The sequence below is a fragment of the Toxorhynchites rutilus genome, chromosome 1, assembly GCF_029784135.1.
Source record: "Toxorhynchites rutilus septentrionalis strain SRP chromosome 1, ASM2978413v1, whole genome shotgun sequence".
Lineage (NCBI taxonomy): Eukaryota > Metazoa > Arthropoda > Insecta > Diptera > Culicidae > Toxorhynchites > Toxorhynchites rutilus.
This window is the reverse complement of record NC_073744.1, coordinates 103,683,600-103,700,386: the sequence shown is the minus strand read 5'-3', so window position 1 is coordinate 103,700,386 and position 16,787 is coordinate 103,683,600. Positions and strand designations below refer to the sequence as shown.

Genomic DNA, 16,787 nt, shown 5'->3' with positions numbered 1-16,787 from the left:
AACCCAACGCCATCCATATGTCATCCGGCCTCCATCCGGTTCGAAGGACCAAATGTTGTTTCACCAAGCAGTGGACTGTATTTTGCTGCGATCATGTTTGTGCGTGTTCGAACCAAACTTTTCCACAGACGCCCATGCGGCTGACACGCAAGGTCAACGAATATGGCAATCTCAACCAAAGTAGCAGTTATGCTACTTAGGAGAGAATGCGTTTCCACGGAAATGATTCCGAGCGGCCCAGTGCCGCGTGCGATACGAAGCAAATGGAAAATTCCATTCGCTTCTTTGGTCCTGTTAAGGACCAATCCAAAACCAAAAACTATACCACGGACCGAATGAGGGATTAATCGGTTGGTAGCCAATAAGTCACTTAATCCTTTGTACACATTTTATTTACACCAAATTTACAAGATAAAATATTATCACTTTCTTTTTAGCTTCTTGCTTCCCAATGTTTTATCACGCGAAATAAACTTCTTTGCTTAGCGGCGGTTGAAACTCAAGTCGCTTTCTCCCTGCACGCAGTGCAGGATGTTGTCGCTCGCAATGCACTCTCCCCACGGGTGGGGCGTATGTTGGTGTGTGTATCCTCGCGATCGTCCTTTTGTTGTCTTCCTTCCACCACCTTCCTGTCGCTCGTAAATTCAGTGCTCTGCGCTGAGCGGTGGACTGAACAACAATAGTTCAAAATAATGGACGCAGTGGTTCACACACAACAGGGGAAAAAAGAGGGAGCTGCCATACGAATGAAACACAAATTTCTGCATATCTCGAAGACCAATCAAGCAAATGAAGCCAAATTTGGCATATAAAAATTTTAGGGGACAACAAACGACTCTATGGTGGTTCGACATTCCTCCCCCTTCTTAAGGGGAGGCTGCCGTACGAAAGAAACACAAATTTCTGCATAGCTCGAAATCCAATCCAATCAAATGGAGCCAAATTTGGCATGTGAAGGTTCTAGGGGGCAAGAAACGTTTCTATGGTGAGTAGACACTCCTCCCTCCTCTCTAAGGTGGGGCTGCCATACAAATGAAGCATAAGCTTCTGCATAACTCAAGAACTAATCAATAAAATGGAATCAAACTTGGCATATAGAGGTTTCAGGGATCGATGAACGATTCTATGGTGGTTCGGCACTCCTCCCCCTCTCTAAGGGGAGGCTACCATACAAATGAAACATAAGTTTCTGCATAACTCAAGAACTGATCAAGCAAATGGAACCAATTTCGGTATATGGAGGTTGTAGGGGGCAATACACGTTTTGATGGTGGTTTGACACTCCTCCCCCTCCCTAAGAGGGGGCTGCATTACTCGAGAATCAATCACGCAAACGGAGCCAAATTTCGGATGTGAGGGTTTTTGGGTACGAGAAATGTTTCTATAATGGTATGACACCCCTCCCTCCTCTGGAATGGTTGGGGGTTCCTAAAAATTAAAACACATATTACACATGACAATTAAAAATTTTCGGAAAACTCTGAAGAAAATGGCAAAATTTGCGACAATTCAATTTCCATATGTTCTACAATTTTATAGTGACAAGCGTTGTTAGCCCATTTGATATTTGCACTAATGAAATTGATCTCCGTTCGAAAGTGGAAATTGATTTTAATGTGATAAAATTCACTTCTATAGCTTCTTCTATCTATATAAATAGAAATGGATCGCCGAATGTGTTGATAAAAGCAAAACTCGAGGAAGCAAAAGTCCGATTTAGGGCTGTCTTTATTCTGTCATATTTTCTGTATCAAGAATTTATTCCATTGGACCCATGAACGTGCGCTTAGTAAGAAAACGTGAATGTGATAACGCAAAAAAAAAATTTGGGCGGGACGAAGTTTGCCGGGTCAGCTAGTAATATATATTTTTGTACGAATTCCGGATATCCATTTTCAAATGGTCGGAAATTTTAAGTCAGTATCAGATAAATTTTCTTCAGTCCACGCTTTAATTCGTTGTTTTATTGAATCAGTTAATTCGTCTGTTGATGAGTTCACTTGTCCTTTTCTTATAAATCCTTGAGCGCTGGAATTGAGAATACCCACATCTATCAATTCTGCACCGTTTATAGAAGGGTTATTTTTGAAATTATCTATACTCAGATGTTCACAAAGGTTCAGAACATCTGCATCCGATAGCCGTTTATCTAAAAAATTTGCTACTTTATTTATAGTCGCGGGTAAGTTTTGGTTCATTTCTTCATAGAACATGAACAAGACGTTGGGTAAGTGTCGTGCATTCCATGCTTGTTTCAAATGGGTCCAATATGGCGACCAGGGTACTACGGCAAATGAAATTATTTATATAGCATTTCAATTTATATACTATGCTTCTACCCACCTAAACCCTTTTCAAAGTAATTATAAAATGATTCCAAATCGCCAACGTACCCCTGAGTTCGATATAACTTATTTAAGTGATAATAAGAGACAACTACATCCGATGGATTCCGAGCAACATATATAACCTGAAAAGACGGAAATGATTATTACGAATTCCATATCCACCTCTTCGACTTGGTGAAATTTCTGGATATTTAGTAGATGTATATATTTTCTACATGTGACATATTCTGTAGGTTGTATTCGTAGAATGCGTAAAGATGTAATTCTGATGGTCTATTACGTCGGTTCCCGGAATAAATCGCCACAGAAAACTGCTTCAATAGAAACAATCACTCAAAAAAAGTGTAGTAGGCTAGAAGTAATGTGGCGCGACATTGCATTTCAAAACAAAAAATTAACCGGGTAAACGTAACTCAGCAGGAAAAGGTTGATAAATCTGTTAATTTGCATTGCTAAAGGATGCTATGTTCCCAACTAACCTGACAATCAGTAAATTTATAATAGAAATGTGAGGCATTTATACACATGATGTTTTTCACGCGCCATAATATTTCTAGCCTACTACACTTTTTCTAAGCGATTGTTTCTGTTGCAGTTATTTATTGCGACGATTTATTCCGGTCATGATTTACGTTATATGAATGTCAATTATGATTAACTACATAACGTCGGATTAGTCAGGAAATACGATTTAAGAAATAATCATCCAAATCGACAGGGGCTTCAAATCTTATTGTTTTTGATTCTAAGCCATTCTTACAATAAATCAATGACAATACCTTTGCTCCTGTTTTGAAAATACTTGGAGGTAGAAGAGAAAATGGGAAATGTGTTTTGATAAATCGGTTAACTGTTAATGAACTCAGCATGTCATATGCTGGTTTTGATATATCTTCTATAAACATTTTGGCGCTCGCGTCTGTATTCTCAGAAAGAAATTGTTTTTTCATTTCGTCGTGCATGAACATGTGAAACCTGAAAAACGAAAATAATTAACAAGAGGTTTTGGGGTAACGAATAATGGTTAATTATCTATTCCTTACACAGCCATTCTGTTATGAAAGACATTTTTGTTGTATTTTCACGAAAGTTTGTAACAATAAATGAGACACATGTGAGTTTTTCCAGTTTACCGCATCAGATCGTAGATTGCAATATGAAGTTTTCTTCGTCGACCTTTTATTCTGCTCCGCGAGTGACGTGAGAGCAAAGATACTCGCTTTGTTCTGGTAGTCGACTTATTTTCAGCTCCTATTTAATACCAAAATCGCTAACAAAAGAGAAAACGACTGCAAATCTCATCTAATGATAAACTATAGTCACTCAGAATGTATTCAAGGATTGTAATTTGGCATAGTACTATTGAAAACTAAACCAACTAAGCTAAGCTGATGCGAAAGCAGACCTACACCATTTTTTTCGTGATAAAACATGTACCAATAAAAGGGATATTAATTATATTAACTAGAGAAACTTACTCAAAAAACGGAACACGTTCGTTTAGTTGTCGTTGTCGAGCTTCTATGAAATTTAGTTTGTTGCATATTAGCCATACCATCTCTTGAGTCCATGTAGTACCTGAGCGAGGAAATGTAGCAATCTGTAGGATACATCGATTTATCTCAAATTGAATAGTACTATAAGCAATGTCGATTACCCAAACATCAGAAGTCCTCGCTTCGAAATTATAAAAATTTTCGGCTGCTTGTAAATATTTGCTGGGAAAAAACCATTTATCACAACCGGTCTGCACAAATCCAGTTTTTTCGCCTAAAATCCAAACATCGTTTTTGATAAAAAATAATTAAATGTATCTGATTTTATATATTTTTATTTGAGTCATTTCGACCAAGATACCTTCCAATCGTAGTATGCAATTTTTTCTCAAATAAATAATTAATCTATGCATTTTTAAAGAAATCCGTAGCTTCATCAGAAATGTTCTGTCATCGTTTCAAAACTATCGTATATAAATAACACAAATTTCAAAAGAATCTCTTTTTTTATCTTATTCCTATTATATTTTTGAATTTCATCGACTATCAACACCATAATTGAATCATCATATTTTATATGAGATCGATCTAGGTATTTCACAATGAAAAAACGTGATTTGATAGCTTTGCCTACTCCTACGTACGCATTGTTTATTGCATGCGCTTTAAACATATCTCATTTTGGTAGTCTTTCAAGTACCCTTAGAACATAAAACGTGAAAACTCACCGTGGAAATCCTCAAGTAGTTTATAATTAATTTCATGATCAACAAATTTGGTTTCATACGGGAATACCACTGTATTGTTATTATGCTCCATCGATGAACCTGAACGCATATCTCGAATAGCTAGGTAAGAAAAAAAAAGCAACCTGCTATCTTCTATAACAGTTGAAGAAGAACTGGTGTGAGTTTCTCAGCAACAACGTTGAGTGAGATATAATGCTGGCGACCTACTTCTCTGTCCATTTTCATATGCAATCTGACTCGATGTTTTCATCATACGCTAGCACAAAATTTATGCCGGTATTTAGATGGCTCTCGAAGGGAAAGTTTTTATATTATACTAGCTGACCCGGCAAACTTCGTCCCGCCCAAAATTTATTTTTAGTTATCATATACATGTTTTCTTACTAAGTGCACGTTCATGGGTCCAATCACAGAACTGTTCAATGATTGATCTTCCAATCTACCCTTTAAAATTATTTTTTACTATAAAATTTCAGTACTTCTACCAAAACTCGACATTATATCAGATTATTTTCAGCCACAATTCTCGTGCAAAATTTCTCATTCACTTGCAAATAACATGTTTCTCCGTTACATGGAACAAATACTTGATACAGAAAATGTGATAGAATGAAGACAGCCCTAAATCGGACAATTCCTTCCTCGAGTTTTGCTCTTATCAACATATTCGACGATTCATTTTTATTTATATAGATAGAAGATTTTCGTTTTATCACATTAAAATCCATTTCCACTTTCGAACGAAGATGAATTTCGTGGCCGCAAACATCAAATGGACTAACAACGCTTGTCAATATGTAATTGTAGAACACATTCGAATTGATTTTTTTGAATTTACCCGTTTTCCTTCGGAGTTTACCGAAAATTTTCAATTGTCATGTTTGGTTGTAATATGGTTGGTTGAAATATGTGCATTATTTCTATGGGACCCCTCTCCTTTCCAGAGAAGAAAGATGTGTCATACCATCATAGAAACATTTCTCGTACCCAAAAACCCTCAAATTTGGCTCCATTTGCTTGATTAGTTATCGAGTTGGGCAGGAATTTGTGTTTCATTTGTATGGCAGCCCCCATCCCTTTAGAGAGGGGGTAGGTGTATCTAACCACCATAGAAACGTTTCGTTTCCCCTAAAACCTCCACATGCCAAATATGACTCAATTTGCTTGATTAGTTATCGAGTTATGCAGAAATTTGTTGTTCATTTGCGTGGAAGCCACCCCTTTAGAGAGGGGGAGGAGTGTCGAACTACCATAGAAACGCTTATCGATCCCTAAAACCTGTAAATGCCTAGTTTGATTCCATTTGTTTGATTAGTTATCGAGTTGTGGAGAGGGGTGGAGTGTCTAACCACCGTAAAAACACTTCTTGCACCCTAAAACCTTCACATGCTAAATTTGGTTTCCTTCGCTTGATTAATTCTCGAGTAATGCAGAAATTTGTGTTTCATTTGTATGGCAGCTCCCCCTTAGAGAGGGGGTGTTAAGTCTTGTCCATTAAAACACACTCTTTGATTTCTCTTAAGAATGATTTTATTTTCCATTTCAATATTTTACAGGAGTCTACTAGAGACAGTTGAAGCACCGATGTATATGAATTGCTATGTAAACGATCATCAATCAGCGATCGTTGTACATGCGAAAGAGACAAGGAGAGGGTTCACTAAAATCGATGACGGTATATTTGGTAACAATATGGTTCAACAAATTTGTAATGCGACATTTCTGTTTGTCGTCAAATGTGCTGACATATTTTGTGCACGCATTGAACTGAAGGTTCAATTCCGTGTAGAAATATTTTTCTCAGCATGTTTCCACTTGTGTGATCTGGCATGAATTAATGAGAATGAAAATGACATGTGGAATGTACATGTCACACCATCCCCCTAAAAGCTAAATATGGGATGTAATTTGTTCGGGTTTTGCTTCAAATGACTCTTACAGTTTTGTTTACATCTGCCTAAGGTTTACTTCTATATTTGTTTTATGATTGTTCAATAGTTATTGATGATTCGTCATTATCTGTTTCTGTATCTAGTTTTTTATTTAATATATTGCATTCCTTCCCCCTATTGGAAAAGAAAGTTCCATTACTATTTATTACTTAACTAACCTGGAAATATGTACTTCCTGTTGTCTGTTATCTTTATCGATTATTGTTGCATTTGGTGTATTCAATTTAGTTATTAAAAATGGTGCACTATACACTGGATCTAATTTATTTCTGTTTTCTTTACGTAGATATACCTTTTCACCTAGTTTTATCTCTGTTGGCTTAATTTCCTTATTAGTTGTGTTTGTTCTTTTTGCCTTTTCAGTATTTAGTGTATATTTAGTGTATAAATGGTAACCAAATATCCCAGTCGTTTTTACATTCGTTTTCAAATATTCTTAAATATTCATTGAGGCATTTGTGGTTTCGTTCTAGAGCGCCAATAATTTGCGGATGGTACGCTGTTGAACAGATATGATTTAATTGTAACAGATTGCACACCTCATCGAATACTCCTTTGTATTCGGTTCATTGATCTGTTTTAATCAAGGATGGTTCCAATCGTATCAACGAGCGTTCGTTGCATTCTCTTATTGGATTCATTCAACGCACTCAATCATATGTTTTGCATCACCCTCGGAAGAGAACTTTGACATGTCAAGAGAAACACCGAATGAACACAGTATGAGCAGAGAAGAGAAGTGGAACATGAGAGAAAAAAGTGGCAACGATTTGTGGCAAGAAAATGTAAACAGTGAAAAAATTGACAGATGGTTTACGCTCTAAAAATTGAACATAATGTTAAGATGTCTCTAAAACGTCATATATAAGGTGGGAGGTTCGTATATAATGTTATTAATGTTAGCATCATCATGATAAACACGGCGAATGGGATAGAATTACGAACTGAAAATTGAATAAAATATATATATAGACACCGAAAGTGCTATGGACAAATATTATAATGCATTTTTATCGGTTTATGTATAATGTCGTTAATATTTGCTATAATTTTTTTTATATCAAAATAAACCCATATGTATTGTAATCATAACTTGCTGTGCTATTCATAACAACATGTATGGTCTTATTGCACCAATGATGACAAATGTGTAATTTACGAATGAAGCTTCGCCATAGAAACTGGACATTGAATAAAAAAAATTAAAATGTGGTAAGATCATCAGTTGAAATATTTTAGAGCATTCTCATCGAAATAAATTGAATGATACAATAATTATACGACAAGGTAATGTATGTACGCTTAAAAAACAACATAAAAATAGATTTCTGAATAAATTACATTTTGTTCAAACCCCGTAAAATGCCATTTTAATTTTTCAAAATACCCTCTGTTGGTATTGTATCACAAGGTATTCACAAGGTAATGAAACGTTAACATCAATTAGTTTCTAATAATCAGCTTTTTAGCCGGGGAAATTAACACCAAAGTGTTTTATATATATTCCATCCTCAGATTTTCGTGTAAATTGGTAGTTTTGTTCCCTTTCGCAATATATTATATTATTCCCTTTCGCAATATATTAGATTATTCGAAAAATCTAGTTTTTCTCCTTTTTCCAAAAATTCATATCTTTGAACTACTAAACCGATTCAGATGGTCGACATATCAAATTGGTCAGTTAGCTAGTCTTTTTTAAATAAATACTACACTTGCAACAAAAAAATAATTTTGTTTTTTTAATTATTGATATTTGTTTCTTTTTATAATTCTCATTGTCCAAGCGAGCTATATTTTTTTATATTTGTTTTGCAAGAAAGCTGAGGATTTTTTATATAACATCCAAAAATGTATTCTTCGTTTTTAAATAATGATTTTTCAAATTTAATCGAAAAAATCACTTTTCTCCTTTGATAATCGACATAGTTAATTGTAGTCAAAAGTTTTATATACACACACACATATATATATATATATATATATATATATATATATATATATATATATATATATATATATATACGATATATATATATATATATATATATATATATATATATATATATATATATATATATATATATATATATATATATATATATATATATATATATATATATGTGTATTTATATAAAGAACACACCGTTGATTTATTTATGTGTTCCGAAACCATATAAAGTATAAAAAAACGGTTACTATCGTTAATCATGAAAACAAAATTCATTTTTTTCGCAATGGAAAAATATTGCCAAAAAATTCTAGCTCATTAGCTTTAATTTGATATATCGATCATCTCGGTTAAAATTATAACTCAAAAAAATAAAAAAGGACACATCTCATTTTGAGTTAAAAAATGAAATTGTGTAAAAAATCCTCTGTTTTCAAAAAAAAATACAGAAAATTATAGCGCCGTTCGTCCCAAGACCATGTAAACTATGAAAAATGGATACAATTAATAATTACCAAAACAAAATTCAAATTTCAAGTTTGATATTTTCCCAAAAAAGACTTTATTTTGATGTGTCGATCATCTGAATCGGCTTAGTGGTTCAGAAGTTATGAGTTTTTGATAAAAGTCATTTTTGGGAAAAGTGCAAAAAAATTGAATCACCCAAAAAAAAAATACAGGTTCAATGCTTTACCATATCGAAAACACGCTACCAATTTTCACGAAAATCTGAAAACCACTGTATCAGTTTGGTATGGAATGGCTGAAATATTACTGCAATAGTTCACAAATTTCAAAGTAAGCGTTGTTCTTGTTGTTTTTCATGTCTTTTAGTGCGGCCATAATAATAATTAGGATTACTGCATTTGGATTGATGCTAGAAAATAAAAGTATCATCAACTTCCTTTACTAGTAGATGTGATGTAATTCACTTTATATTTGTATATATTTTTCTATATATTTTTAAACGAACACGTTTGTTAAACAAACTGCAAAACTAAAAACATTTATACTGTGCCTTCATTTTTTGAGTTTTACATTCAAAGACTAGCAAAGACCAACTAGCGAACCACCAATTAAAAAACACTCCAACTAAAAAAGCGCCAATAAGCGAATGTGTACTGTAAAACTGTAAAAAAAATATGAAAAATACACAAAAATACAAATTCATGTGAATGGAGACGACTTTTGTGTACAGCACATGCCACTGGGGCCTATTGCTGATTAAGTAAGTAAGATTTATTCCAAAACGTCATAACTTTTTAACCATTGAGTCGATTTCAAAAATCGACATATAAAATGAAATCTTATTCTTCTATGAATCAACTTCAGTCGGTCTTTCAAACAAACTCAGAAATTAAATACTACAGAAAAACTTGTATTATAAAGCTTAGAAAATTTGCCACTTAATTTTCCACAATTCGTTCTTTCACAAGTCACGTGAATTGTCAAAATGATAGGTCAAAGCACGAAAAGCAGGAAAAATTAACAAATAATGGGGGGTAAATAATAATGCAAAGATAATCATGGATTTTTAATAACCATCTCAGAAAAAAAATGAAAAAAAAACATTTCTTTTTTAATTTCTCTTTCAAATTTCGATAAAATTGCACTGAATAGTTAAAAAACGGCAATATTAATATCTGAATAAACTTATTTAATTATACACGTGTTTATATAAACCTTCCCATCTTAGCATTCTTCATTAAAGACCTTGCGTCAAGACAGCTAGAAATCCATACACTCTCAAATCAAGTGTGCCTGAAAAAAATATATTCTTCACGTAAACAAGCGATGAAAATGTGGACACTTTTTAGTTAGTGAATTGTATGGAGTTCCACTGCTGTGGTATGAGTGTCATCGCCTTGCAACTGTGTGCATGTGCATCGATGCTTGTGTGTATAATTTTATGATTCGTTCGTTAGTTCTGTCACCGTTTTACCCTCATTTTCTGATCCGATTGGGTTCTATGTGTTGAATGTTTCGATCGAATCACCCAAAAGCAAAAAATCCTATCCTATGGCCCTGATGTTTTGACGTAGAACTACGTCTTTCATTAAGGGTGTCAAATCAGAAAACAGGTCACGTTTTTATGAAATAAAGTTAACGTTAATAACTATTTTTGCCGCGAACTGATTTTGGTGATGCACACGCTAAACGAATCGGAAATTCCGTAAGATTTGTTTAATATGCTATACATTAGAATCCCCTGGTTTGTAAATGGTTAAAATTCATGAAAACTTGAGGCGTTTCCATTTTCCCATTCATTTGTTCTGTCCATTTGTGTGCTTTCCCGAACAGACCTGTCAAGAACGAGCAACTTATCGACGACCAACGAAGGGGAAATCGTAGGATTCAAAGTCCCCATGAACAAAGGAAAAGTAGAAGAATGAAGGTGAATACTTGCCTTGAGTATAAACAGTGGATCTCGCTGAGGCAAACTTTCATTCGGCATCGGACTGTTGAGCAATCCAGTTCACTTTGCTTTCGCTGCGCTTCGATCTAAGATTGGACCCCACCAGTGGTAATCCAACTTGGATATCGTCGTTTGGTTTTTCTGTTGGTTTTTCGCGTTATTCGTATCGTGTGTTTTTCTTTCCGCGTCATAAATTGGACGCTTCACGTAGTGTATGATGAGCAAGAAGAAGAGGAAGGCAGGCTCGAGCCTTGCAAAAAACGAACGCATTGCCAGGGGCAATAATATTTCGAGGCAAGCGTCATCCAATGATGCACGCGATGTTGGTGTAGTGAAAAGCGCTCGCACTGAACCGAGCCTTCGCGAGTGTGACACCGCATCGCACAACAGCGAAGTAGGCGATTTCGGCGCGTCGGTCGAAAATGTAAACGCCGTTACCCAGCAACCAAAATCAAGCTTCCCCCGCTGGTGGTGAAGAAGGACAAACTCATCAGCGAATTCGCATCGATGGGTGTTACAGCAGAGTACAAGCTGTGTGGCATAATTCAGTCTTTTTCCAAGCAGTTAACATTGTTTGTTTTCCGTCATCATAAGGTTGTGCGTCAAAAAAATATTTGGGGAATACCAAGCATCTTGAATGTCTTACTGGAATGTTATAAGTTATTCGGGTTCGCGTGCCAGTTTCAAAACTGCCTACAGCTAGGATTGCATTAGCGCTATGAAGCATTGCTACTGTTTTCGAGGTTGTTATTAACAAAAAGAGTTTATTTCGCTTGTTTAGTCGCCGAGAAAGTAAATGTCGTTCTGGAATTTTGTATGTGGTTTCGCTTGCCAGTAGCAAAACTTCCTCCACTAAAGGTGATAGCTGCGCTTCTCTCGATCATGAGAAAGAAATACAACTTTTTTCGAGGCCAGTAATATTAACAGAAGCGTTTCTTTAGAGAATAGCGCAAAATGATGAGAAGTGTTTTATATTCCTAGTAGTTTCAAGCCACCAATGTATGGCTCTGTATGTATGCTATGGCGAACGCTTGTTTGGCGCTTGGTTTACGTTGTACGAACGATGCCTAGAGGTACGATTCCTTTAAGGCAATACTAAATAACATGTAGCATGATATTTGATACTTGCAAGTGTTGTCATTGTTGTTGTTTCCATGCGGTGTCAAAGATATATTGATGTAGTTATGAGATGTGGAATAATGGTGCTGGTGCAACATGTATATAATCGAGTCTAGCCGAGTCTATGTCAATTGCGAAAAAGGCAAAAAAAAAAGACGGGTGGGTAATGTCGGGGACATAACCGGAGTGACGTAGGACCATACAAAGGGGACAGCTTTTGCTAAATATATATTTTAAATATATTGTTTTATTTTCTTCTCCTACGTGAATACCTACTTATCTACCTGAAAAATGGATTAGTTTACTGTTTACTCTTTATGAACATGTTGGGGGTTCATAAAAGAACCTTTGGTGTTGTGTTTTTGCGTTTTTTTTACAAACTTCTTTTGGCGTATGCACATATCGTACAATCAAAATGATGGCTGTGATAGGGAATGCATAGGTGGTCATCAGCTCATTCACTATCATATATTTCACTATTGAGCACATTACCGTACCTTAAACTGTGGTTTCGGAGACGAATGAATTGTAAGATTTGTAGTCTCCGCAAACAAAGTAAATAAAAATGAAAAAGAACTGAGGTTTTGGAGACGAACTCTACGATCTGTCGAGAAATAAACGAGCTATAAACGTTCTGAAAAACCAACAGTAAATACAGGGACGGATGACCTTCGGATTAAAGTCCTTTAAAATAAGAACAGAGCAGCAGGAACTACATAGCTCATCATGTTGCTCCTTAGTTATTTTTCTATACAATGCAGATGTAACGTCAGTCAATTTTCAACATCAGTTATCAACCAAAGAAAGCAGTTCATGCTACCGAGAAAATTCGTTAATGCCAACCTGCATACAATGTGTTGTAATTTGAAGCCACTTTTAATTCGGAAACCATGTATGAGTTTGAGAAAACTGAATGATCAATTTAAAAGACCCCAACCATCAATAAGTTCAAAAACACGCATAAACAAAATAATTCAGTTCATATTATATGTCATATTATGTCACTTTAGAATGCATTGGTATTGTAAATAACTTTTAATAACTCTTCTTTGAATGGTTTAATGGCCCTGAAAAGCGCCGTGTTTTACGGAGGCTGGTTTTGCCACCAAAGCAGGTTGTATAAACAAACTTTTTCCTTCTTCTACCTGCTGCCGTTTTGCGATTGCGTTTGCCACTCGCTGAAACTAGTTGTTGCCACCGAACCGAATGTGCTCAACTCGAGCACTCCGGCGGCAGAAATTCTATAACCGCTATTAGGTATACTGGTGCTACGGCACCAATCCGTTGATGCGGTGAGATGTGAAATGATGCCATACAACCACACTGATTTACGGTTTGAAAGAGAATGATATATTTTTCAGCGGATCCGCGCGTTTTGTACTTTAGCGGTACACGCTCACAGGATAGAGACAAATCGGCAGACTCAGCCAAAGGGGCGAGTCCAACGAGACGAACGAATGAGCGTTAAAAGGCAGCGATGGCAAAAAAAAATACATTCATAGAGGCGAATGAACTGAAAAGTTTAAACCCTCTTAAAGCCAAAAAGAAGAAGAAGAAGAAAATACATTCATTACGATTTATTCGCTCGTTGGATTCAGATGCAGGCTAAAAAAGGTCCTTTTCAGGATCACAAAATTATCTTTAATCTAAAGAGTTTATTGTTTTGTTATCACTCGATATCCCCATCTTGTTCGGCTAAACCTTCCTGTTTAGCGATTGCGTTTGCCACTCGCCACAGCTTTCACAGTTAGAAAATTTCTTCCCATCCAGCTTGTGACTGTGACTGTGAGTTACTGTACAACATAAATTATATTTAATGCGACGTGCCGAAACACCACTCAGTGTCGCATTGGAGGCCATTTTAACCTGTAATTGAACATTTGCGATGACAGTGGTACAGTGTCCACTTTTAATGTGGGGTCAAAATTTGGACCCCGAACTCTATATTTACAAAAATGTCCAAATAAATATGTCGCATTACAGGTCCGTCCAATTAGCTAAATGTCGAGCTAAATGTAAATGACTGTACTTTCAATCTAAAATCAATTTAAGAATTGGTGAAAATTGAATAATCGGGAAAGTCCCCAACCATCAATAAGCTCAGAACAACTGCCAAATTCTCATACTCAAACAAATTATCTCCTGGCAAACAAATTATGAAAAAATAAATTTGTGTTTTATTATTATTTGGGATATTGTTTTAGAAAGCATTGAACTGTATTTCGTAAACTCTTTTTTGGAAGGTTTAATGGCCCTGAAAAGCGCCATGTTTTATGGAATAGTTCCAATTTAGAAAACTTAGTACTCGTGGTTTTGAAAAAACAGGAAGTGGGTTATATCTATGGTATAACCGCAAGGGTGACGTAGGACTATCGTTGATTTAGAGATCATTTGTATGAAGTTGAATCTGAATTCATTCTGAATGAATGAATATTTAGAGAACTTCGAAAACGAGAGCGTTACGTTGGAGGCACAAGGTTTTATGCATCCAATATTGGATACGGAAATATCCTACTGATGGGGAAGAATAATCTTCAGAAGCTATCCTGTTGATTGCGATTGATTGAAAAATCACAAAACCTAATGTATTTGGTCACATGGATAGAAAACATTAAAATAAACTCTTTCATATGAATGTAATTTTAAATTCCCAGAGGAACTGGCAGATTATTTTCAGTAACGATTAGATATTTCCATATTTTCCTCGATACTGGAAGCCCACGAGTGGTTAATGCTAACTCGATAACCATCTGTTAATAGCACTTGATTGAAACATATTTGGTCACAGTGTCACATGGATAGAAAACATTCAAATAAACTCTTTCACATGAATGTATTTTTAAATTCCTAGAGGAACTGGCAGATTATTTTCCGGATCTTTCTCGATCCAAACGGAAAGAATTCCGTGCGTGTATGTGTGTGTGTGTAGCGGCTGCTTCGAGATCTTCCCGGGGAACCGTTTGTAGCATCACTTTCCTCCTGATGGATTCCCTTCTGGCCTAAGGTGCACAAACAGGCTCTTGGTGACACCGTTCATCCGCGCTTTCATGATAAAGAGCTTCACCACAACAGCGACAACATGCTCCAATCGCTGTTCAATTAGAACTGAGTGGATTTCCGAGCGGCGCTCGCTTATATACCGATTGGTGATTCCAATAGCCTATTTTGAAAGCAAATTTAAGACTATTGAAACAAGTTTTTGGATCAGAAAGTAACAAGTATAGAACTCGTAGACATTTTATCTTTCGAATGAAGTGTTTATCATACCATTTCGTTCAGTTGTTTAGGAGCTATTAACACTCAAAATCTCGGTCTCCGGCGTAACGCTTTCGTTTTCGAAACTTTGATTTTACACCCCGGTATAGAAATGAAAGACGTAGTCCTACGTCAAAAAAACCATTTCGAACGCCCTCGATGCCGCCTTGTTCTGGATTTGCCACCAAAGCAGTTTGTATAAAGAACAAACTTTTTTCTTCTGCTACCTGCTGCCGTTTTGCGATTGCGTTTGCCACTCGCCACTCGCTGCAACTGCCTGTTGTTGTCTTGATGTCCACCGAACCGAATGTGTTCTGTTCTGAATGCGGTTTTTCTTATCGTCGCGAGCAGCTTCATCAGCCAACTCGATCACTTCGGCGGCCGAAACTATATAACGCCGGCTAGGTGGACTGGTGCACTGGTACTAACGCGCTCGGCTCGACATCAAGACAACAACAGGCAGTTGCAGCGAGTGGCGAGTGGCAAACGCAATCGCAAAACGGCATCAGGTAGCAGAAGAAAAAAGTTTGTTCTTCACACAAACTGCTTTGGTGGCAAATCCAGAACAAGGCGGCATCGAGGGCGTTCGAAATGGTTTTTTTCAAAACCACGAGTACAAAGTTTTCTAAATTGGAACCATTCCATAAAACAAGGCGCTTTTCAGGGCCATTAAACCTTCCAAAAAAGAGTTTAGGAAATACAGTTCAATGCTTTCTAAAACAATATCCAAAATAATAATAAAACACAAATTAATTTTTTCATAATTTGTTTGCCAGGATATGATGAGTATGTGAATTTGGCAGTTGTTCTGAGCTTATTGATTTTCACCAATTCTTAAATAGCTTCTAGATTGAAAGTACAGTAATTTACACTTATCTCGACATTTAGCTAATTGGACGGACCTGTAATGCGACATATTTAGTTGGACATTTTTGTAAACATAGGGTTCGGGGTCCAAATTATGACCCCACATTGAAAGTCGACACTGTACCACTGTCATCGCAAATGTTCAATTACAGGTTAAAATTACCTCCAATCCGATACTGAGTGGTGGTAATGCGACGTGCCATTGAATGTAATTTACTGTAAAATATGTCACAAGCTGGATGGGAAGAAATTTTCCAACTGTGAAAGCTGTGGCGAGTGGCAAATGCAATCTATAAACAGAAAGGTTTAGCCGAACAAGATGGGGATATCGAGTGATAACTAAGCAATAAACTCTTTAGATTGAAGATAATTTTGTGATCCTGAAAAGGACACTTTTTAGCCTGCATGTGAATCCAACGAGCGAACAAATCGTAATGAATGTATTTTTTTGCCATCGCTCCCTTTAACGCTCATTCGTTCGTTTCGTTGGACTCGCCCCTCTGGCTGAGTCTGCCGATTTGTCTCTATCCGGTGAGTGTGTACCGCTAGAGTATAAAACACGCGGACCCCAAAAAAATATCTTAAGGTTTAACCTAACAAGATGGGAATATCGAGTGATAACAAAAACACAACACCA

General features: G+C 36.2%; 1 protein-coding gene across 2 annotated transcripts; it reads right to left on the bottom strand.

Moving 5' to 3' along the window:
• Positions 1 to 1,764: 1,764 nt before the first annotated feature.
• LOC129778671 (sulfotransferase 1E1) lies at positions 1,765 to 4,866 on the bottom strand. 2 transcript variants are annotated; one of them, XM_055785729.1, is made up of 7 exons: positions 4,801 to 4,866; positions 4,573 to 4,725; positions 4,006 to 4,118; positions 3,827 to 3,948; positions 3,128 to 3,323; positions 2,344 to 2,470; positions 1,765 to 2,284 (listed from the first exon to the last, which is right to left on the bottom strand). In XM_055785729.1, exons 1-7 carry the CDS (start codon positions 4,844 to 4,846, stop codon positions 1,896 to 1,898), a joined length of 1,146 nt encoding a protein of 381 aa, XP_055641704.1. In that variant the 5' UTR covers positions 4,847 to 4,866; the 3' UTR covers positions 1,765 to 1,895. The 2 variants fall into 2 exon arrangements, with proteins under 2 accessions (XP_055641704.1, XP_055641713.1); XM_055785738.1 differs by lacking the exon at positions 4,801 to 4,866 and having other exon boundaries at positions 4,573 to 4,757.
• Positions 4,867 to 16,787: the final 11,921 nt, after the last annotated feature.